The sequence below is a fragment of the Podarcis liolepis genome, assembly GCF_965112155.1.
Source record: "Podarcis liolepis genome assembly, chromosome: 6".
NCBI lineage: Eukaryota > Metazoa > Chordata > Lepidosauria > Squamata > Lacertidae > Podarcis > Podarcis liolepis.
Window position 1 is genome coordinate 30,268,757 of NC_139559.1, and position 21,447 is coordinate 30,290,203.

The 21,447-nt window shown below is 39.6% G+C and overlaps 1 protein-coding gene across 10 annotated transcripts in view; it reads right to left on the reverse strand.

The window, feature by feature from the left end:
* TOX2 (TOX high mobility group box family member 2) overlaps positions 1 to 21,447 on the reverse strand; it is a 260,964-nt gene that overhangs the window by 140,342 nt on the left and 99,175 nt on the right. For all 10 annotated transcript variants that reach the window (XR_014527291.1, XM_083508113.1, XM_083508109.1 and 7 more), the window contains exon 2: positions 3,426 to 3,491. Coding sequence is in view for 9 of the 10 variants with exons in the window: in XM_083508109.1 (XP_083364235.1) it covers positions 3,426 to 3,491 (66 nt within the window). In the remaining variant the exon portion in view is untranslated. The remainder of the gene's footprint in view (positions 1 to 3,425; positions 3,492 to 21,447) is intronic.

Below are 21,447 nucleotides of genomic sequence, written 5' to 3' on the forward strand. Positions count from 1 at the left end.
GTTACTTTAGGCGGGAAACCCTGGGTTGTTGTTGCTACAATTTTGACAGCCTATAAAAGCAGGCCGGCTGAGCTGTTTGCTGTTCAGTTCTGTTCTGGCCCATGAATAAACAAGAGCTGTTTGAAGAATCACTGTGTTGTCTGATATGTTCACCCACAACTTAACAGTCGGTGTTTATACTTTTTTTTTTTTTTAGATTTGCCTTGAGAGAGTCTTTAAACCTTTTTTTTGTTGACCACCAGCAGTACACTTTCATTTTTAAGTTCAGAATAGAGTGGTTGCTTTGGAAGATGATAATCAGGCATCCAAATAACATGACCAGTCCAACGAAGTTGATGTTGAAGAATCATTGCTTCATGCATCCAAATTGAAGTAAATGGGATTGTGCCCATGTTTAAAGCACAGTATATAGCTGGAGGAATTGACCTAGTGGTAGATATCCTTGTATCCTTTGGAATCCCCTCCCATGAAAAATCTATGTAGCTACCACTTTTTTTCTTTTCCATTTGTGCTTTTAGAAGTTGAATCTGTAAACATGCTCTGCTGTTTGTTTATTTTGCTTTCATTGAGTTTTTCATGTTTTATTACGTTAGGATCTTTTATGATCTGAATGTTTCTCATGTTTATTGTGAACCATTTTGGAAATTTACATGGGAAAGTGGTATTAAAAAACACCACAAATAGGTAAATGAAACCATGAGGACAAACAACATTAACAAACCTCTTTTTCATAGTGTGGGGAAAGGTACTAAACTGAGCCCTTCTGTACCTTTGCCTGAGTTTGCAGACTGTAAGTCAGAAGAGATGCTACCTCTGTCTGGGAGTAGGCACCGCTGAATTCAGCAAAACTTACTTCCGAGTAGACATGGTTAGGATTGTGTGGTAAGGAATGAGATATGCACACACACAGGCAAAGGAGTGACAGGGGCAAACGCTGCTAATAATTTGGCTTATAGGTGTTAGAAGTTTCTAGCTTCACCTGAAAATACTAAATTTTCCTTCAAGTCCTTTCCCTGTTGTTTTTATTTAAACTGTGAATCTGTGAGTACTTTGCTGTTTACTTTTATTTACATACAGTGCCCATGTCATTTAGGCATTTTGACAAATATTAAACCATTATGATGATAACTCCACAAGAAGCTTGGAAAGAGCAGTCAATGATAACAAGATTTGAAAAGTATTGGATGTGACACACCCTGAACAGATGGAAAGGGCTTGTGTCCCTTAACCTGCTCGACTGCTATGCCCAGGGCTCCCTTACGCACACATAACTGACATTAGGTAGAAAAAAATGTTTTGTATAACCAAGGTAATGGGTATTTTACTGAATGTGCTAATCATTAACTTAGGGAATGTAGAATGCAGGATTTTGTTTTGAACACTTTATTATGGTGTTATGACTTTACAATTAATAGTTAACTTTGTCACTTTGTTTCTTGCCCTTTGAAAAATTAAAAGCTTTTCTTCTGGCAGCAACTGGAGTTTATCCAATCTCTAGAAACTTCTGACTGGATATATGTCTCACTTCACCATATCTGACAAGCTCACATATTGTACCTCTGAAGGTGAGCACTCGTTTGTCTTCTTGTCTTTGGTTTAACATTACTTTTACATCATGGTCAATCTCTGATCTACATGTGAAGCAAACACTTCACTTAAGAATTCAGATATATGGCCAAGACAAGATGCCTGCCAGAGTAGTCAAGAACATATTGCAACCTTGCCCCAGAAAGCAGATATCAGCATCCAAGAAAGAAAGATTACAGCAGTCTTTGCCTAGATATAAATCCTTTGTGCAGGATTATACTCTGCAGTGTTTATTGCTGTGCATTTCTGTGACACAGACTGATAACTTACAATATGCACTGAGTACTACATTATGCAGAATGCAGTTTGTAGTCTTTTTTCAAACCTCCGGTGGAGCAATCAAATTTACTGAAGACAGTGAAGAACGCTTGCAAAGATCTGCTGCCTATTTACTCAGCTAAGCCAGATGCATAGGAACATAGGCTGGTGCTGCGTTAAAGAAAACCAATCATAGGATTGGAAAGCACTTCAAAGGTCATCTAGGGATGCAGGAAGCTGCCTTACACAAGCTCAGTTTTGCCTACACTGGCAGTGGCTCTCCAGGGTTTCAGAAAGGGGACAATCCCATCCCTATCTGAATTGTACCTGAGACTTTCTGCATGCAAAGTAGATGCTCTGCTACTTAGCTATGGCCCTCCTCCATCACAAATGTATCTGGGCCTGATTCCAGTGCCTTGAATAACTATTGCAGGAGGGGAGTCTGAGGAATTGAGACATATAGCGGTGACGAGGAATGAAGTTTCTGGCCTAATGGATGAAATAAAAACTGAAAAATCACTGGGACTATGAGAGTTCTCAAAGAATTCAAATGTGGAATTGCTCATCTTCTCACAAAAATACGTGACTTGCCCCTCAAAGCAGCCTCCATATCTGATGACTGGAAAGTTACCTATTATTTTAAGGGGGGGGAGGGTCCAGGGCAGATCCTGGAAATTAACAGGCCAGTTAGATTAGCATCCGTCCTGGGAAAACTGGAGTAAAGTATTGTTAAAGATACAATAGCCAAGCATGTAGAGAAGAACAAGCTGGGGGTCATCCGGCAAAGCTGAATGTTGGGAGATTCAGGACAGACAAAAGGAAGGAATTCTTCACACAAAACAAACTGTGGAAGCCTCTACTACAAGATGTCATGGTGCCTGCCAACCTGTATAGCTTTAAAATGGGATGGTGAATGAGGCTACCGCTGGCTTCTGGTCATTATGGCTATATGTTGCCAAGGAATACTAGCCATTGTTGGGGGCAGGCTGGGACAGCAGGAAGGGTTAATTCACTGATGTCATGCTTTGGGCATCACAGAGGCATCTCATTGGCCACTGAGGGGAAGAAAGTTGGACTATATGGGCATCTGGCCTGATCCAGCAGAGCTGCTCTTATGTTCTTAGTAAGGTGCCACAAGGCAAAAAGAGCATCACAAGTAAGTGCAATGAAAATGATGTCAAGCAAGCCGACCGGTCTCAAATCGTGAATCCTCATTTGAAATGAATTTCAAAGCCAACCCTGTGTGAGAGATCAAATGTATAACATGAGAAGTATGAGTGTGCCTTTCCTCCAGTATGCGCCGGCTTTTCATAGGGTAGTAAAGGTTAAAAATGAAACGAGTCTTCCTCTATAAACGCTGTTCTGAAATGGTAGAAAACCTTGCACAGCCTTTGCAGACATTTACGGGGAAGGTGACATCTGAGATGCTATTTGACACCTCTGCACAACTCTGCACTACGCCGTGTCCTTAGTAATGCACAAGCAATTTAATTACAATACAGGACAGCACACAAGCAAATAATGAGCGTTGTTTGATACCCTGCATATACACACAGCCCACAAAGATTGTTATGTTTTACCTGATTTGCTGAGAGGAACTCCTGGTTATTGTCATTCATTCCCATATACATGTTCTCTCCGTCAAACTGGAAAGACAGAAGAAACCAGTGGTTATCACTGTAGCCAGGAGAGCTAGGTTCTGCTGCTATTTTAGGCGTTTTCCAAGCACTTTCATTCCAAAAAGTTCCATTTTGCCTGAAAAGGATGAGCTCATACTGACTCTCCTGCCCAAAGCAAATTGGGTTGTATACACCAACTTTCCCATGGGTGCTCTTCATTAACATGGACAAGGACATGACCCCACACATTATGCACCTATAGAGAAGCATCCTGAGATTGCATGTCCAGTGTAATCAAGGCTCAGTTTGCACCTACTGCATGAGACTCCTAAGAAATAAAAAAAAATAAGACACACAAGAAGAAGTTCTGTAGATCCCACTGTCAGAAAAACAGAGTACTCCACCACCTTTTATCACCCATCAGGATTTGGGGTGATGGTCAAGGAAGCTTTACTCAGAGTAGACCCATTGAAATTAATTAACAAAACTAAGGTCCACAAATTTCAATAGGTCTACTCTGCATGATTTTACACCCTTGGATTTTACACCCAAGGATGCACACTGTCCCCTCCCCCACATGTTGCACCAGACATTGTGGGGTAGTTAATTTTGCTCTTCTCCCTTTCCTCCCCCCTCCACTGGGTCCCTGTAAACCTGAACCTTTAAGAAGGGATTCTACTTAAACAAGGGTATTCCCACCCCCTTCATTTTGCCTGCTCTATTCTTGTATTGGTCTGCAAAAGGGGTTCATTCAACTCAGCAAGAGTTAGAGGCACAGTCTCTCCCATCTAACTTGACTATAGGTTTTCCTGTCATGGCTCCCCTGAGCCAGTTTGGAGCTGGTTGTAGGTGAACCAAATCATCTGCAGTGAGTTGTCCTAGCAGCTTATGGTAGCCTATGGAGAGAAAGTACACTGCAACTTCCCACCCAGGAAAAAAATATACCCGTATCTTAGAGTGTGTTCATATTATTGCTTTTGAGTACAGTGAAATTGTTGTCTTCTGCTGCGTTTCACAGCTCCCCCCCCCCCTTCCCAGCTGCTCACATCAGCAAAGCTTCAATTCTTTTATGTCTGAGCGCACACCAAGGGATGTTGAGCGGTGGGGGTGTTTCACACCATCGCTAGAGTTGGATTAGGAACAGCTTTAGGGCTCCAATCAATGTGAAGCTGGTTTGTGAAACAACGCAAAGCACAGTGGTACCTTGGTTTGTATACGTCTTGGTTTGCATACATTTTGGATTACAAACACATCAAACCCGGAAGTGTGTGTCCCAGTTTGCAACATTTTTTTTTTTTTTGGATCATAGCCCTATTTTGTATTTATTTTTTTGATTATGAACAAAAATAATTTGGAGGCCCCATTGGTGAAAGCGTACCTTGGGTTACAACCTGTTTTGGTTTACAAACGGACCTCCGGAACGGATTATGGTTGTAAACCAAGGTACCACTGTACAGGATACAGATGCATTTTGGAAATTATAATGTGAACATGGGTGAAAAACCAACACTGGAAATGCAATGGGCAAACAGTAAATGGGAATGTGAACGCTACCTTGGTCTCCTCTATGCAACTTATTTTCTGACTTCTAAAGATGTTACCCCTGACACTTGGAGAATGGCACTATCTACATCTTGGATTGTGTGTATGTCTGTGTTTCTGCTTGCCAATCCTTCCCTGCTACTTGATACTTTGGGTTATCCTCCAACCAATATCTCTTGCAAAGTCATTTGGAAACAGAAGCAGCAGGCTTCCAGCAGAAAACTGATCTTACAATTAACAAGAGTCCCTGCCCAAGACACAAAGTCTCAGGTGACCCTTGCCTCCCGAATGAAGGAAAGGCCCTTTGGCATACAAGGCTTTCTCAATCTAGCAGCTGATACTCAAAAAGCTCTACTACAGGCACAAGATGCTGGGTGTAAACCCTTGTAATTATACAAGCCATACTGGATTATTTCTTACAAATTATACTTTCTGCATTAATTACAGTATTAAAAAACATGTAAACCTAAAAGGAACTGTAACAAATATTAACCTGTGCTCCAGTTTTCTCTCCTGCTCACCTTTACTTATTTCTTTTGTCTCCCTCCTTTATTCAGCATCTTATCAGCATGAATCTGTCAAAACTGCTCGAGTGAAATCTTACTCATCTGTATTGCTATGGGGCAACGTAGCAAAAATTATGCACAGGTGGTGAAATATCACGTAAGAGTGCTTTGAACCGCAGAGACTGAGAACCTGGAGGAAATCACCAAACTTGTTCTGATTTCTTTCTCCGGTGCACGTTCTTACAGGGAAGGCCCCAATCTTACCTTCAGAATTGTGCAATGTAATAAAGCTTCTACAGTAAGCTCAAGCCAGACTTAAAGAACCCCTTTCTTGGTTACTTTATCTGAGCACCAGAAAAGGACTGGATGCCACGACACAGCTAGAGGTAGCTGATCTTTCGCATTATTATTCAAATTATCTGGGATTTTGAACAAACAAAAATATAAAACAGGTCAATGAAACTTTTTTAGTGCATCAACATCACTGGTTGAAATCTGTAAGCTTCAGGCTTCAAACAGAATTCTTCTTCAGGCAATGATTTTGAACAAAGGCTGAAAGTCTGGAGCTATATGAAATGCTGGCAAACATGGGATCCTGCAACATGATTGCAGGTGCTGGGTGGTCTTTGCAGGGGAAAATACTTGGGAGAAGTAGGAATGCTTATCTTTTCCACCACATAACACTTCTCCCCCATCCCCCAGCTAACATTTGCTGGAAATGTTGGGATGCAACCTAGCTTGTAGTAAGTATGGTGGTTTTGCATGGGGAGAATGCAGATAAAAGGAGGAAACTCCAAGCTTCCTAGACTGTTTTTCTGAACTAACGTGCTCTAAACTGATACTTTTAGGGTTGCTGACCTCACTTCCTCCATCCCTTCCTTCTCCATTCATCCCACTATGAGAGAGAAGACAACTTGTGTGTCTTTACCGAGACGAAAGAATAAGTATGGCTCTTTGTACCTCCAACTTTGATAGAATTAAACTAGGAACTACCTAAATATGCATTTCCTTTAATAAATTTAACTTTCCTGTCTTCCACACTAAAAATCACAGTGAGACTGCTTCTAAGAGTAAATATGTACCTCCAAGATATTTCAGTACAAAAGTTCAAACTTCTTCTGATGCATACAAACTCAATATGCCATCAGCTTTCCCATCAGCTGGACTCTGAGCCTGGAAACAAGTCTGTTTGGAGCGAGGGGTGGTAGCAGAAGCAAAAGAAGAAGGGTTTGTAGGAGGGCATTGGAAGGAAAGGAAAGGATAATAATTCCCTTCCTCCCCATCCCCCTTGATAAACATCCCCAACCCTGTTATTTAATAAAACACAGAACCGAAGACCCCTGTTTTACAGCTTCATATGTAGTCCCTACCTAGCAAGGCATTAACTGAAAATAACTGAAGAATTTTAACCACACTGGAGAAAACCAGAAACAATAGCTTTGATAAATAGGTACATCAATGACACCTTAATTTACATGTCATAAAATAAAGTGCAAGACTCAAAGACCTGCTCAGTTCCTTTGATGACACAACTACTATGTCATCATGCACTGAATTGAGTTTATGTAAGGACCGCCACCACACTGCACACAATGAAAGGTAAAGTAATAGTGACCTGGGTGTGACTTAGGGTGTGGAGAGGCTGGCCACAAACGGTACTGCATCTGTTACACAACATGAAATCAACTCATGCTATGTACACCATATGACCTACACAGGGTCAGCAATGGTTAGGGCAGGATTCTCCTACTCCATCATTCCAAATAAGCACCAGAAAGCTTAGTGTTAAATTGTGTTGTACAAACATGTACAAGCAATAATGCATATCACTCAGTCACCTTTTAATTCTTTTAAAGTAAGAAAGAACACGAGACGAACTCCCACTCTTCCCCCTCAAAAATATGAAACCTATGGATTTTAGAGTTTTGGCCTACTAGATGAATTGCCCTAACATGAGTTACGGAGGAACCTGGATCCTTTTAATTACCCTACAAAAAGCCTCTGAACTGATTTGTCTGCAATTTGGCAGGCTTGCTTCACCCTGGAAAAGCTCCTGTGCTTGTAAATTTTATCCACTTTGGCCAAATGGGGGTAAAAATTACAGCTATTTTAGATTCCCAATTATAGTGAATCGGGAACACACAGCTTCATTTTATACAGAACCACTTAGAACTCGAATTTACAGACTGACACAGATCTTAGGGCTGATGTGCAGCTCTAATATACACACATGTGACTTCAATATTACAAGCATGTTCCTATTTTCTTCTGTGAAACGTTAGAACGTACGTTGTTTCAGATATTATTGCATCATATCCATATCTAGTCTGCCATAATCTCAATAATTTGCAACTACATTAAGCAGTCCAGATTCTAAATCAGTAGAGCTGACTCCCACAATGAAACAACTAGAAAACAAAGGTTGCAGCTTCGAAACCATGATTACAAAACACAAATCAACAGGAGGTGAATTTAGCATTGCACCAAATATTGCATATCTTCTATTCCAGATGTACATTACTGCAAGCAGTATTAATCTACATCTCTCATAAAATGCACGCTCATTTCTATATCCATTCAAAACCCATTATTTTCCATCTCCAGGAAGAAGCCCTAATTGTATCAGCTCCATTCTAGAACTAGGCAAGAAATTGAGTTCATCTTCATATCTATGCCTTTTTAAAAGGTGCTATTTCCTTGGAAGCAAATGCAGACTCTCCTGTTATGTAATTCCAATTTGGTAAAACATACTTGTTTTATTGCTTTATATACTATACTTGCCGCCAACTCAGTAACTGTAATGAAGCCTGTCTTGAAAATTACTGTGCTTCTGATTGCCAACCAGTGAGGCTGAAAATCAACCCTCAAAATTCAGGGGAAACTTCAGAACTTCCTTACTGCAGATTAGATTTTTATTTTTTTTTTACCCCTCCAGGCAGTAAGGGCACAAACAAATTTATTATAAAAATTCTCCTGCCAGGGTATTTTTTCAATTAAATGTTTGCCACTTATGCTATAGCCAGGTATAGGAAATAAATAATGTGTGCTGCATTCTCATTCTCATTGCACTGCGCAACGAAATTGAAGACAATCGGCTTCATCATTCCACACTGATTTACGGTTGGAACAAAATATTTTAATATTTTCCTTTTGTTAGGATGGTTTTCTCCCAGTTTCAATTAGAAGTATCTCCTCATGCATGTCGAGATACTAATCAATTTCCAGATATAAGGACATACATTCATCATACTCTATTTCCGATAAAAAAAAATCGATCTGATTTATCCTTAATTACCTAAACATCCTGCACAATGGAAACAGTTTTCTTCCTTGTTCTGTTTATTTGAGAGAGAAAATAGCCCGGAACTACTGTCTTAATTATTCTTCTGTCCACATGCAATTGATTTAAAATACATATTTTACTTTGTATGCCCAATAAACAAAGAAGAATTTTAGAGCAGAAAAAGAAGAAAAGGCATGGGTGATGTCTAATTCTTGCAAAGCTCTGAAAAGTTTTATCTATTCTATTTAAATTGGATATTAACACTACCATCATTTTATTTGTATGCTGACTTTCCAGAGTTAAAACCATGCTCAAGGTGTCTTCCAACATGAATTTGTTCTACATAATTACAAATATAACAAAAGTAGTCACAAACCATTAATAAAACACATTAGAAAGTACTCAAACTGAACAATTTCCACACAAATCGTAAGATTGAAAAATAAAGATTTTATTAAAGATTAACCCTAAATCATACCCCAAACAGAAGAGTCTGTTCAGCAGTCTTGGCTTTTGCAGGTGGAATCAATCAGGTCCCTGCCCTCCCAGGCCAGATGTAAAAAGACATGCAAGGCAGAGAGCAGGTCTCACAGCCAAAATGGTCTATCTATATTAATACTCAGTTGGTTAGAGTGTGGAGCTGATAAGGCCAAGGTTGCAGGTTCAATCCCCATTTGGGACAGATGCATATTCCTGCACTGCAGGGGGGGGGTTGGACTAGATGATCCTCAGGGTCCCTTCTAAGTCCAGAATTCTATGATTCTATATATAATACATATAGTGTATACAGTGCATCTATACACACCACCACTAACAGGAGGAGGAGGAGGAGGAGGTCATCAACAAGTGGCCATTATTACTAGCAGGGGCCAAATTACGTTTTTTAAATGGATAGGAGGAGTTTTTAAAGACATTAATTTGGTTCTTCAACAGGTAATTCCCCCCCCTCCAGATTACAGGCAAGTTTGTTGAAGAACAGAGTTAGGAATTTTATTTTAATATTCATTCATGAGCAGCGTACCAGCTTAAAAAACATCAGGATTTGGTAGTTTGCATTAAACTATTTCTGATACCCACTTACTGAATTTCAACTGTTGCTTTTGATACTTGGGTCTCTCCTTTTGGCTTATCTACTATCAGATTTTAATTGAATTGGTTCTCTTCATATTATATTACACACACACACACACACACACACACACACACGTATTATATTCGTCTGTTTGTTCTCTAGCACACTGTTCTTCTGTGTTGTTGTTACTGTTTGCTGGTTACATAATTTGAAGTAGGGTGGGACTGTGTGAGAAATAACACCACACCTAGGATTAAATGACAACCAGCCATGGAGGTGTCAAGCTGAATTCAATGGCTTAATCGAAACAAAAAACCAAAAATTCCTTCCAGTAGCACCTTAGAGACCAACTAAGTTTGTTATTGGTATGAGCTTTCGTGTACACGCACACATCTTCAGATACACTGAAACAGAAGAAGAAACAATCTGAAGAAGTATGCATGCACACGAAAGCTCATACCAATAACAAACTTAGTTGATCTCTAAGGTGCTACTGGAAGGAATTTTTTTATTATTATTTTGTTTCGACTACGGCAGACCAACACGGCTACCTACCTGTAACTAGATCAATGGCTTGATGTTTGTTGAGTGTGGTATCTGCAATGAGCTATGGTGAAAAAAGCAACTAAGTGTCTTTAACCTTTTTGTTCAAAGTTCAAATTTAGCAAAATACCACCCTCCATGTTGCTTAGGTAGTAACTGCAAAACAGATTCCCATAAATGTGTTTCTTCGTCAGTTTGCAATTTTAGGTCATTTGTTCTAGATAAAAAGCAATGGAACGCAGCTTTTTAACGTTTTTTAAAGGTAACATTGACATGCACAACAAATACTATAAGCACTATAAAAATAGTAAAAAGAAAGCTGTAAGAATTGGGATTTTTTTTTGGACTTCCGGTCGGTGCCAGCGCTTAATGGCGGTCCTAGCTCCGAGCTCCGGAGAAGGACTGCTTCGCAAGTTCGGGTCTTACCCGCTACGGCAAGCGGGGGACCCCTAAAATCCCAGGCGCTGAAGCCTGAGAACAAGGAGACTCGGTGGGCACCTTTGCGCCCCCCGGTACCGTGAAAGAGCCTTTTTAAAGGCTACGGATCGACATCGGGAGAGAGCGCGGTGCTGAGAGTCGCTACCCAGCCTGCGAAGTGAAGCCGCGTCGCCATAAGCGGAGAGCGCCGATTCCTTCCTGAAAAGAAAATTTGGACTGAATTCCCGTGAGTAAGAGCTGAAAAATAATCGGGACCCTTTAAATTTTAAAAATTGGACTAAAAACGGGGGAGATCTAAACAAAGGAAGTCTGCCTCCCCCCGACTGCATGAAAGCGAAAGCAACGGAGCTTTAAACTTGCATCCGTTTAGACCCGCTTTTTAATCAGCTAAACCGGACATTTGGACCTTTGATCTCCCCTCTAGCTAGCAGGGCAGAGGGGAGGTGAATTGGATTAATAACTGCATGAAATATTGGAAGAAAAAAAATCTCTGCCGTCTCACCCATCTGAAAGTATGAAACGGTCTGCCTTTTTAGCACACTGAACTGACTTTTTCCTGTGAAGCGATACTCTGATACAAAGTTTCCACAGTGCCTGGTTACTGTGTAATACAAGAAGAAATAGTATAAATTGGATAACTGTGGCAGTTTAAAGTAACAAGTTTCCAGCAATACTGACTTTGACTGTGTAAATCTCTTGTTTTATATCCTGGACAATTCCCCTTGTTTTTGTATTTGGAATTTTGCTCTATGGCCATTTTGATTTGCTCCCTCTAGAGGATAAAGTAAAGTTTAGCACAGCCTGATAGTGGAATTTTCCAAGGGAGAATAAATCCCGTGGGAATTGACCTTGACATGAGTGGCTCACAAGAAGAGATAGTCACAAGAGCCAAGACCAAGCAACATCAACAACAACAGCTGCAGCAGCAACAGGTAAAGAAAAGAGGTTCAATTTCAGGCGCAACAGCCGGATCAGCAGGAACAACAGGACAAGATAAAGGACCAGCCGTCTCTATGGAAGCTGTGACAGATGCTCTGCTCAAGATAAACCAAACTCTGGAGTCTTTGACAAAACAGACTACAGAGAACACACTAAAATTAACAGAAATTTCAGCAAGATTGAACCAGAATACAGAATCTATAAACAAATTGGTTGAAGAAAACGCCACTACGCGCCAAATTGCGGAAGACGCCAAGGCCACGGCGGGAGAGACACAGGAGAAATTAGAGCCGATCGCCAAGAAGGTCTATGAGCATGATGCAACTTTGGCCTTGTGGGAGTTACAGAGGAAAGAGAGGAACTTAAAATTAAGACGGATTCCGGAGAATGAAAGAGACAACCTTGTGGAATATCTGACACGGGAGTTTGCGGATTGCTGGGACCTTGAGGAAGACGAATTCAAAATTACGACTGCCTTTAGATTGGGTAAAAAGCAAGACAGAAAGACCCCGAGAGACTGTTTGATTACACTCAGATCTAAGGAGGAAAGAGATAAAATACTAAGACTACACTTTGAAAAGGCCTTGCAAATTGGAAATTCAGCTGCACAGATCTTTAAAGACATCCCAAAATACATTTTGGACTTAAGAAATTTCTACAAGGACTTAGCTCTTTTGTTAAAGAAAAATTCTATCCGCTTCAGGTGGGAATTCCCACAAGGACTGTCATTCGACTACAAGTTAAGGAAGGTGAAAATAAAGACAATTCAAGACAAAGACAAATTTTTGGCAAGATACCAGGAGGACCTACAGAAGGGGACTGTGGATGTACTTGCAGAACAGAGGAGAGCATTGGATATCCTGAATCTCTCGATTGGACAAAATCCACCACCATCAGAAGAAGAGCAACAACTTGGAGCTGTTGGAGGTGCCCTAGGAAAATAGCAAGATGGCGTTGCAATTCCTTAGTTGGAATTGTAATGGGCTCAATGGGCCTTTGAAGAGAAGACAAGTATTTCATATATTGAATAGAGAACATTTGGATTTGATATGCCTACAAGAAACTCACATAACCAGAGCCCATAGGAGACTACTTATAAATAAAAGGCTAGGACAAGAATTTATCTCATCAGACAAAGTTAAGAAGAGAGGAGTTGTAATATATGTCAAGGAAAAATGGGCTCCAAAAATGATATTCAAGGACGAACAAGGGAGATATCTGGCAGTGGAGATACAAATACAAGGAGAAAAATTTCTAGTGGTTGGAATCTATGCACCAAATGAAGGCAAATCTGACTTCTTTAAGAGACTCCATGAAACCCTCACTGACTATTTGGATTACAATATGATCATCATGGGAGACATGAATGGCGTGGTCTCCACCAACATGGACAAGGCACAAAGACTAACAGTTAGCAAGGAAGGGAGACTCCCTAAGACTTTTTTCGAAATGACAGAAAATATGGACTTGATAGATATATGGAGAACAAGGAACCCTCTGGAGAGAGAGGGAACTTTCTTCTCCCAAGCAATGATGACCTGGACCAGAATCGATCAAATCTGGGTTACTAGTGGAATGGCCCCAAAGATTAAGAAAGTGGAAATCTGCTCAAAAACTTGCTCCGACCATAATGCCGTGAAGATGGAGATGAAACTTACAATAACTGGTCAATTTAGATGGAGAATGAATGACACCCTCTTTCGAGACAAGGAGATTCTCACGAAGGCCCAAAGGACCCTAAAAGATTATTTTGAAATAAATTTGAGGACCGACGTGGAGAAAAGAGTGATCTGGGACGCAAGTAAAGCGGTTATGAGAGGATTTTTGATTCAACAAAATTCAATAAAGAGGAAAAAACAAAATGAGAAAAAAGAGAAGATTTTGGAAATGATAAAGGAAGGAGAGAGAAAATTAAGAACAAAACCAAAATCTCAGGACATTCTAAGAGAAATCAAACTATATCAAACACAATATATGGAATTGATGAACCAAGAGATTGAATGGAAGATAAAGCAAATGAAGCAAAAGACCTTTGAATCAGCAAATAAATGTGGCAAACTTCTGGCATGGCAACTGAAGAAAAGGCAGAAACTAAATACAGTTACAAGCCTAGAGGTGGATGGAAAGAATATATCTAAACCTAATGAAATTAGAAACTGCTTTCTAAGTTATTTCAAAAAACTCTACACTCAAGGCCCGCAAAATGAAGAAGATATAGATAAATTCCTTGGAAAATATGGATTACAAAAAATCTCTCATCAAAGTAAGATGGATTTGAACCAGAGAATCTCAGAACAAGAGATAGAGGCTGCCATTCAGAATATGCAATTGGGCAAATCTCCGGGACCAGATGGACTGACTTCTAGATACTACAAATCGTTGAAGGAATGGTTGACTCAACCATTAAGAGAAGTGTGTAATGAGATTCTTGAGGGAAAAAGGGCGCCTGAATCGTGGAAAGAGGCATATATTTCACTCATACCAAAGTCAGAGACTGAAAAGACCCAACTCAAGAACTACCGCCCAATATCACTCCTTAATGTGGATTACAAAATTTTTGCAGACATTTTGGCAAAAAGATTTAAAAGAGTTTTGATGGAGAAGATTCATAAGGACCAAGCAGGCTTTCTCCCTAAAAGACACCTGGCAGACAATGTAAGGAATGTAATAGACATTCTGGAAAAGCTAGAGGTGAATATAAACACTAAAGCAGTATTGATCTTTGTGGATGCGGAGAAAGCCTTTGACAATATTTCTTGGAGTTTTATGAAGAAGAATCTTCATGGGATGGGGGTAGGCCGGGGTTTTGAGAATGGTATGGCTGCAATATATTCTGAACAAAAAGCTAAATTGATTGTAAACAATGTTGTGACTGAGGAACTTAAGATAGAAAAAGGAACACGACAGGGGTGCCCGATTTCCCCATTACTTTTTATTTCAGTTCTGGAGGTGTTGCTGAACATGATAAGAAATGACCAGCAGGTCAAAGGTGTGCAGGTCGGAGCTAAACATTATAAGTTAAGAGCGTTCGCAGATGACCTAGTATTGACTTTGCAAGAGCCAAACACTAGTACGAAAAAGGTATTAGAAATAATACAGCAGTTTGGCCAGGTAGCTGGATTTAAGTTGAATAAGCAAAAAACCAAAGTTTTAGGGAAAAACCTAACAGATATGGAAAAGGAGAAATTTCAAGAGGAAACAGGTTTGACTGTGGTCAAGAAGGTCAAATACCTAGGGGTTTACTTAACATCTAAGAATCAGAATTTGTATAAGGACAACTATGAAAAATGTTGGTCAGAAATCAAAAAAGATTTAGAAATATGGTCAAATTTGAAACTGTCAATGTTAGGCCGAATTGCAGTAATTAAAATGAATGTATTGCCTAGAATGTTATTTCTGTTTCAGACCTTGCAGATTATTGATAAGATGGAATGTTTTAAGAGGTGGCACAAAGACATTTCGAAATTTGTCTGGCAGGGCAAAAAGCCCCGAATTAAATTTAAAATATTGACAGATGCTAAAGAAAGAGGGGGTTTTGCCCTGCCGGACCTAAAACTGTACTATGAGGCAGCAGCTTTTTGCTGGCTCAAAGAATGGATGCTCCTCGAGAACACGGACATCTTGGATCTGGAAGGTTTCAATAACGCCTTTGGTTGGCATGCATATCTTTGGTATGATAAAGTTAACAGTGCCTTTAAAAATCACATTGTCAGAAAAGCATTGTTTAATGTTTGGATAAGATATAAAGATCTATTGGAAAACAAAACCCCTAGATGGGTGTCACCAGTGGAGGCTAAAGCAGTGAAGAAACTCAATATGGAGGTCGGATGGCCGAAGTATTGGGAAATTTTAGAACAGGATGGAGATAAGTTCAAACTACAAAGGCAGGAGAAATTGAAGCATAAAGTAGAAAATTGGTTCCAATATCGCCAAATAATGGAATTTTTTAAACAGGACAGGAAAGTCGGTTTCCAAGTGGAAAAATCAAAATTAGAAACCGAACTGTTAGAACCCAATACTAAGAATTTATCTAGAATGTACAACTTGTTGTTGAAATGGAACACACAGGATGAAACAGTTAAATCGGCTATGATTAAGTGGGCTCAGGAGGTTGGACATAACATCATGTCAGCTGACTGGGAATGGTTATGGAACACCGGTATAAAATTTACGGCATGTAATGCCTTAAAGGAAAACATTATGAAAATGGTATACAGGTGGTACATGACCCCAGTCAAGCTAGCAAAAATCTATCATTTGCCCGATAACAAATGTTGGAAGTGTAAAGAGACTGAAGGTACCTTTTATCACCTTTGGTGGACATGCCCGAAGATTAAGGCCTTCTGGGAAATGATCTATAATGAAATGAAAAAGGTACTTAAATGTACCTTTCCTAAAAAACCAGAGGCCTTTCTCTTGGGCATTGTCGGCCAACTGGTGACAAAGAAAGATAGAGCTTTTTTCATGTATGCCACAACAGTAGCAAGAATACTCATCGCAAAGTATTGGAAGACACAAGATTTACCCACTTTGGAAGAATGGCAGATGAAAGTGATGGACTATATGACACTGGCCGAGATGACAGGCAGAATCCGTGACCAACGAAAAGAGACGGTGGAAGAAGAATGGAGAAAATTTAAAAGCTATCTTAAGGACTACTATAAACTTAATGAATGCTAAAATGTCGTGGTTTTCAGAAACAAAGGGGTACAGGGATATAAGGTTAGACTATAAAAGAGGACTAAGATGATAGAGATTGGAAAGTAACAATTGGGAGTTGCCAGTTGAACTATGGACATTGGGATGCAGAGAGGGGGGGGTATGGGGAAGTCCAAGAAAAGAGGTTTATGAAAATATGTTTGAAACTATACGTGTATGTTTGTCATTTTTAGTGTTTGTTTGTTTTTCTTAAAAATTTTGTAAAATTTTGTAAAACCAATAAAAATTTTATAAAAAAAAAAAAAGAATTGGGATTTTTTTGTTTGTAAATGATCTTTAAAAAATATAAACATCTTGTCCAGAATCGGAACAGGAAAGCACTGTCAACAAAGCAGCAAATTTCACAGACATTGATGGGAAAGCCTGAGAGCAGTCTGGGCATGTTCCTGGAGTTGGTTTTGCTCCTAAACTGTCTGGTAGCATCTGAGCTCAACAATGTCTTTGCAGAGTTTTGCCAGATGCTGTAGCTATACCAGCCAGTGGAGAAAGAATATCTGGCCACTTTAACACATCTTGTTCCCAATCAGTATAGACAACTGCAAAGCACTCTGTGTGGGGCTGCCCTTAAAAAATGTTTAGCCCCACACAGTTGTAGCAGCCAGAGTGTTAAATGGGGCCCATTTTTTTGAATACTGTATGCTTCTCTGGTTCTAATTTGCATTGGCTTCCAGTTCATTTCTAGGAACAACTTCACAATCCAAACTCTGGTTAGAATCATAGAACTGTAGAGTTGGAAGGAACCTGAGGGTCATCTAGTCCTGAAATGCAGGAATCTCAGCTAAAGCATCCATGACAGATGGCCATCCAGCCTCTGCTTACAAACCTCCAAGGAAGGTGTATCCACCACCTTCCAAAGGAGTCTGTTCCGCTGTCAAACAGCTCTTAGAATCAGAAAGTTCTTCCTGATGTTTAGTCAGAATCTCCATTCTTGAATCCATTGGTTGGTGTGTCCTAGCCACTATAGCAGGAAAAAAACAAGCTAGCTCCATTCTCCACGTGACAACCCTTTAGATATTTGAAGATGGCTATCATATCTCCTCTCAGTCTCCTCTTTTCCAAGCTAAACATACCCAACTCCCTCAAGTGTTCACTTGTACGGTTTCTCCTGTGTGTTTGTAGATGTACGGTCAGTTTCGAACCTTTGCTGATGCACTTTCCGCACTCCATACATTCAAATGAATAAAAGTAAATGTATGTTTTACTTATAAAGCTGTAAACCAGGGATCGCTAATCCAGCAGCTTTAGACATCCTGGTTGGTGGTCCTGTTTTGTGGGTGGTTTGTTGGATGTGTGTGGAATTGGGGTTTGTTTGTGAAAGGGCCTTTCTGATGGGAGGTGGATGGGAGGCTCAAGTATGTTCCGTATGTGTTTTATTGAGAGACTTTCTCTAATTCTGTGTTATACCGCCACCCTCAAAGCAGTCATTTTGTAAGTGGCACCCACTGCACTTTCTCAAAATTCAGAATATGCCTGCTGGCCCAAAATGGTTGTTAACCCTTGCCTTAAACGGTTTGGGATGTTGCAAACTGCTTGATGATGAAGTTGTTGTTTGTTTATTAAATCTGTATACTGCCCTCCATCTGAAGATCCCAGGGCAGTTCACAACAGAAAGAAGTTGTGTATCATTAGCAGCGATATCAAAATCCCAATTTGCAAATGCTACTATTTTGATTGAACTATATCGAGCTTTTAAATACTGAAGTGTTATGGGATTTTTAAAAGATATGGCTATGTCGTGTCACATACTTTTGCACAGAACGGATGAATGAGACCATAGGCTCCAATGCTACCAAAATAAACACGCTTAAAATAAAGGGGGCAGGATCAAGAGAGCTTCTGGGTAGTTAATATTCGATATCCAATGAAAACAAGGGGAGCTTTTGCATGGGTTTGTCTGACAATCTTAAAGTCTTAATTCTTAACCAATCTTAAAGATTATATCTACCAGGGATGTACAGGAAATACCCTTTTATTTGTTAATTAAAGCATATATATATATATATATATATATATATATATATATATAATATTACGTGAATAGCAACGCTCTTGTGTCAATACTTATTAAATTTATACTGTCATGCAGGTTGAGATATAATAACACACACACACACCTGCTTTTATTATTTATTTATTTGTAAATAAAACTTCTAACTTCATTATTAAAAATTACATTTCCTACATCAGTGGTGTCCAAACTTTTTCCAAAGAGGGCCAGATTTTATGAACTGAAGGGCAGTGAGGGCCGACCAAGGGGCCAACCAAAGTTGCTGAGCTTTTTAGGATTGAAGTTGCTGAGGTTTTTTTAGGATTTTACCCCAGGAAATAAACTGCCACAGGGGCCAGATTAAACCAACCAGCGGTCCAGATTAGGCCCCCAAAACAGACTTTGTACATGCCTGTCCTACAGGCTTTAAGAATCGAAATACTGTAGTTTTTCCTTCATCCTTTTCCTCCTTCCATCTTAGCTGTAATATTAATCCCTGTGCTAGTTCCTTCCTTGTAAAGTCCCAAGTCCTTGTGGCAGATCAGAAGCCATATGTACAATCTGCAGGGTTAATACTAAAACAAACACCTCAGAATGCTGCCATGCCTGCTTTGTCAATGCTCATTTCTGTCAAGTCCCAGGGATGTAAAATGTCTTCCTCTGGCCTGCTGCCATCGAAATCTCCTACCCACAGGGCCACCAGTGTGTTTTCCTAAAAGAATTATTAAGCATCGGCTCCCTTCTGGGAATATATACCACTAAGGTTAGCCTAATCTCTTTTAACTGCAGTTTTCCCATTAAGACCTTTATACAAACTCTTGCCCACAGTGATCCACTTAGCATTATTCATTTGACCACTGAAATGCATGGATTTCCCCTGAGTTGGTAATGTCAAAGAGGGTCAATAGTTCAGCAACAGATTTATTTAAACCCTCAGAAAACTATAGGGAACTAAGTAGCAACACTTCTATTTCTCACTGCTGCACACACTATGTGACAGGGCTGACCACCGACTTTGTTTTCATCGCTACAGCATGCATTGTTATTTCTCACGCTATTTAGGTGGTTACAGAAGCAAAGCTACTGCAAAAGTGATTTGGCATTTACTAAGGAATGGTTTTCAAGCTGCTGTGAGATTCTGTTTTGGATTTAATGCCACATTTGGATTTAAAGCCGGTGAGGTGGTTTTTCTTTCAAAGGATTCTTTCTTTCTACTTTTATTTTATTATTTCAAGAGAGAGAAAGAGGGACAAATTCAAGGTGAAAGTGGCAATTCTGACTTTTTGGAAGCAAATGCTTTTGAAACAAACAGGACCTCCTGTTCAGTAAACAACTTCAAGGAGTGTCAATGAAAGATGTGTGATCCTCATCCCAGTCCTTTCAAGCCTAATAACACATGTAGTTCATGTACATTTGCTTAAAAATAATTCCCATTGGACTACAGTCTAAGGGTGCCTTATGGGTTGTACTGTTAATCATCAACAATAGTAAGGAATTTGGAGGTACTACTGCACATTAAATAATACAGCTACTCCTTAGTGGGCATAATTCATATAATAATTCACACAGTTTATTCAAGAACTTGCTAAACAGTTCAGATCCTTCCCATATAACCCTCAGCTTCAGTAAGAGAAAGTTAGTTTTTAGACTGAAATGGAAGCACATTAATATTTTTCTCTATTTCAAAGTCTAATTACAATTCTTCTCCCTCTCTCCCCACTTTGCCCCTGCCATTTTCTCTTCCCATTATAGCCCTCAAATTGGCCTGCAAATTTTGTTCCTTATTCTGTCCCTCCTACAATCTTTGTCATGGAAATTAGAAACAGAATGTGAAAACACTGCAGAGATCAAACTCCTGAGCTAACCCTTTCAGGGCTGAATGTATAAGAAAAAGGAAAGTGTTATAAAGAACAGAGATTACTTTGCAGCCATTTTTTTGTTCGGCTATTCCTTCTATGTGCTTTTTCCTAAAAGACCCCAATAAGGAAAGGCTATAAAGATTTCTATATTTCTACAAAACCATGGGTTGGGTCCAATAGAATTTATTCTCTGTTTAACAAAGGTCAATACTTTTCTCTTAAATCGTGGAGATGTACTGCTGCTGTTGCTTCCCTTTTTCCAACTTTCCCCAGTAGTCTATAGATGCCTAAAACCCAGGGATTACTATACTAGAGCCAATTAAATTACTCTCTACAGGGCAAAAGAGAAAAATCTCAACCACACATTTTACTTCCCCAAGCATCACACTGCAGCCACCTTACTGAAGCTAAGCAGATTTGGGTCTTCTTGGTTCAAAGATTGAAGATTCCTGGAAACCCTAAATACACTGCCTTGAATTCATTGATAGAAAGATAGAATCCATGTAAATTCCAGGGCAGCTTTAAAGTCTCTCCTTTTGAGAATGAACTGACAATATTTTCTTAATAAATGTCCATTATTAAATATGCAAATAGAGCTGGTGGGAAGAAAGCAGCTTTTCCACTGAACAGTATCCAAAAGATGTTCCTGGTGTATTTGAGACTTCGGAAACATTTCAACAGCAAGCAGAATATACTGCTCCAAAACATGTTGGCAAAGATTTACCCAGTAAGATATGCACAGGATGGCAGAAGATCTGTCAAATTTGGCTTTCATTTGACCCTCAGAAAATACCTTTCTCAGCAGTATTGCCACAATTCTGTTGGAATAAATAAGTCCTATTGCAAGTAATCAAATCCTACTCTTAATATACGGCCCTTCTCTTTAAGTTACCCCGGGCATTAGCCCAGGAAATGAATACAGGCTCTAAAGGCAAGATTGAGAGAGAAAAAATAGTTATGAAATATGTACAGGAACATTTAAACTTAACCCAGTGTGAGTTTTCAAAAGCCAGCAGGCAAAAACCCCCCACCATCACTACCCAGAAACATAGATCCCACTGATCTATCTGAACATATCCCAGGATGTTTCAGTAA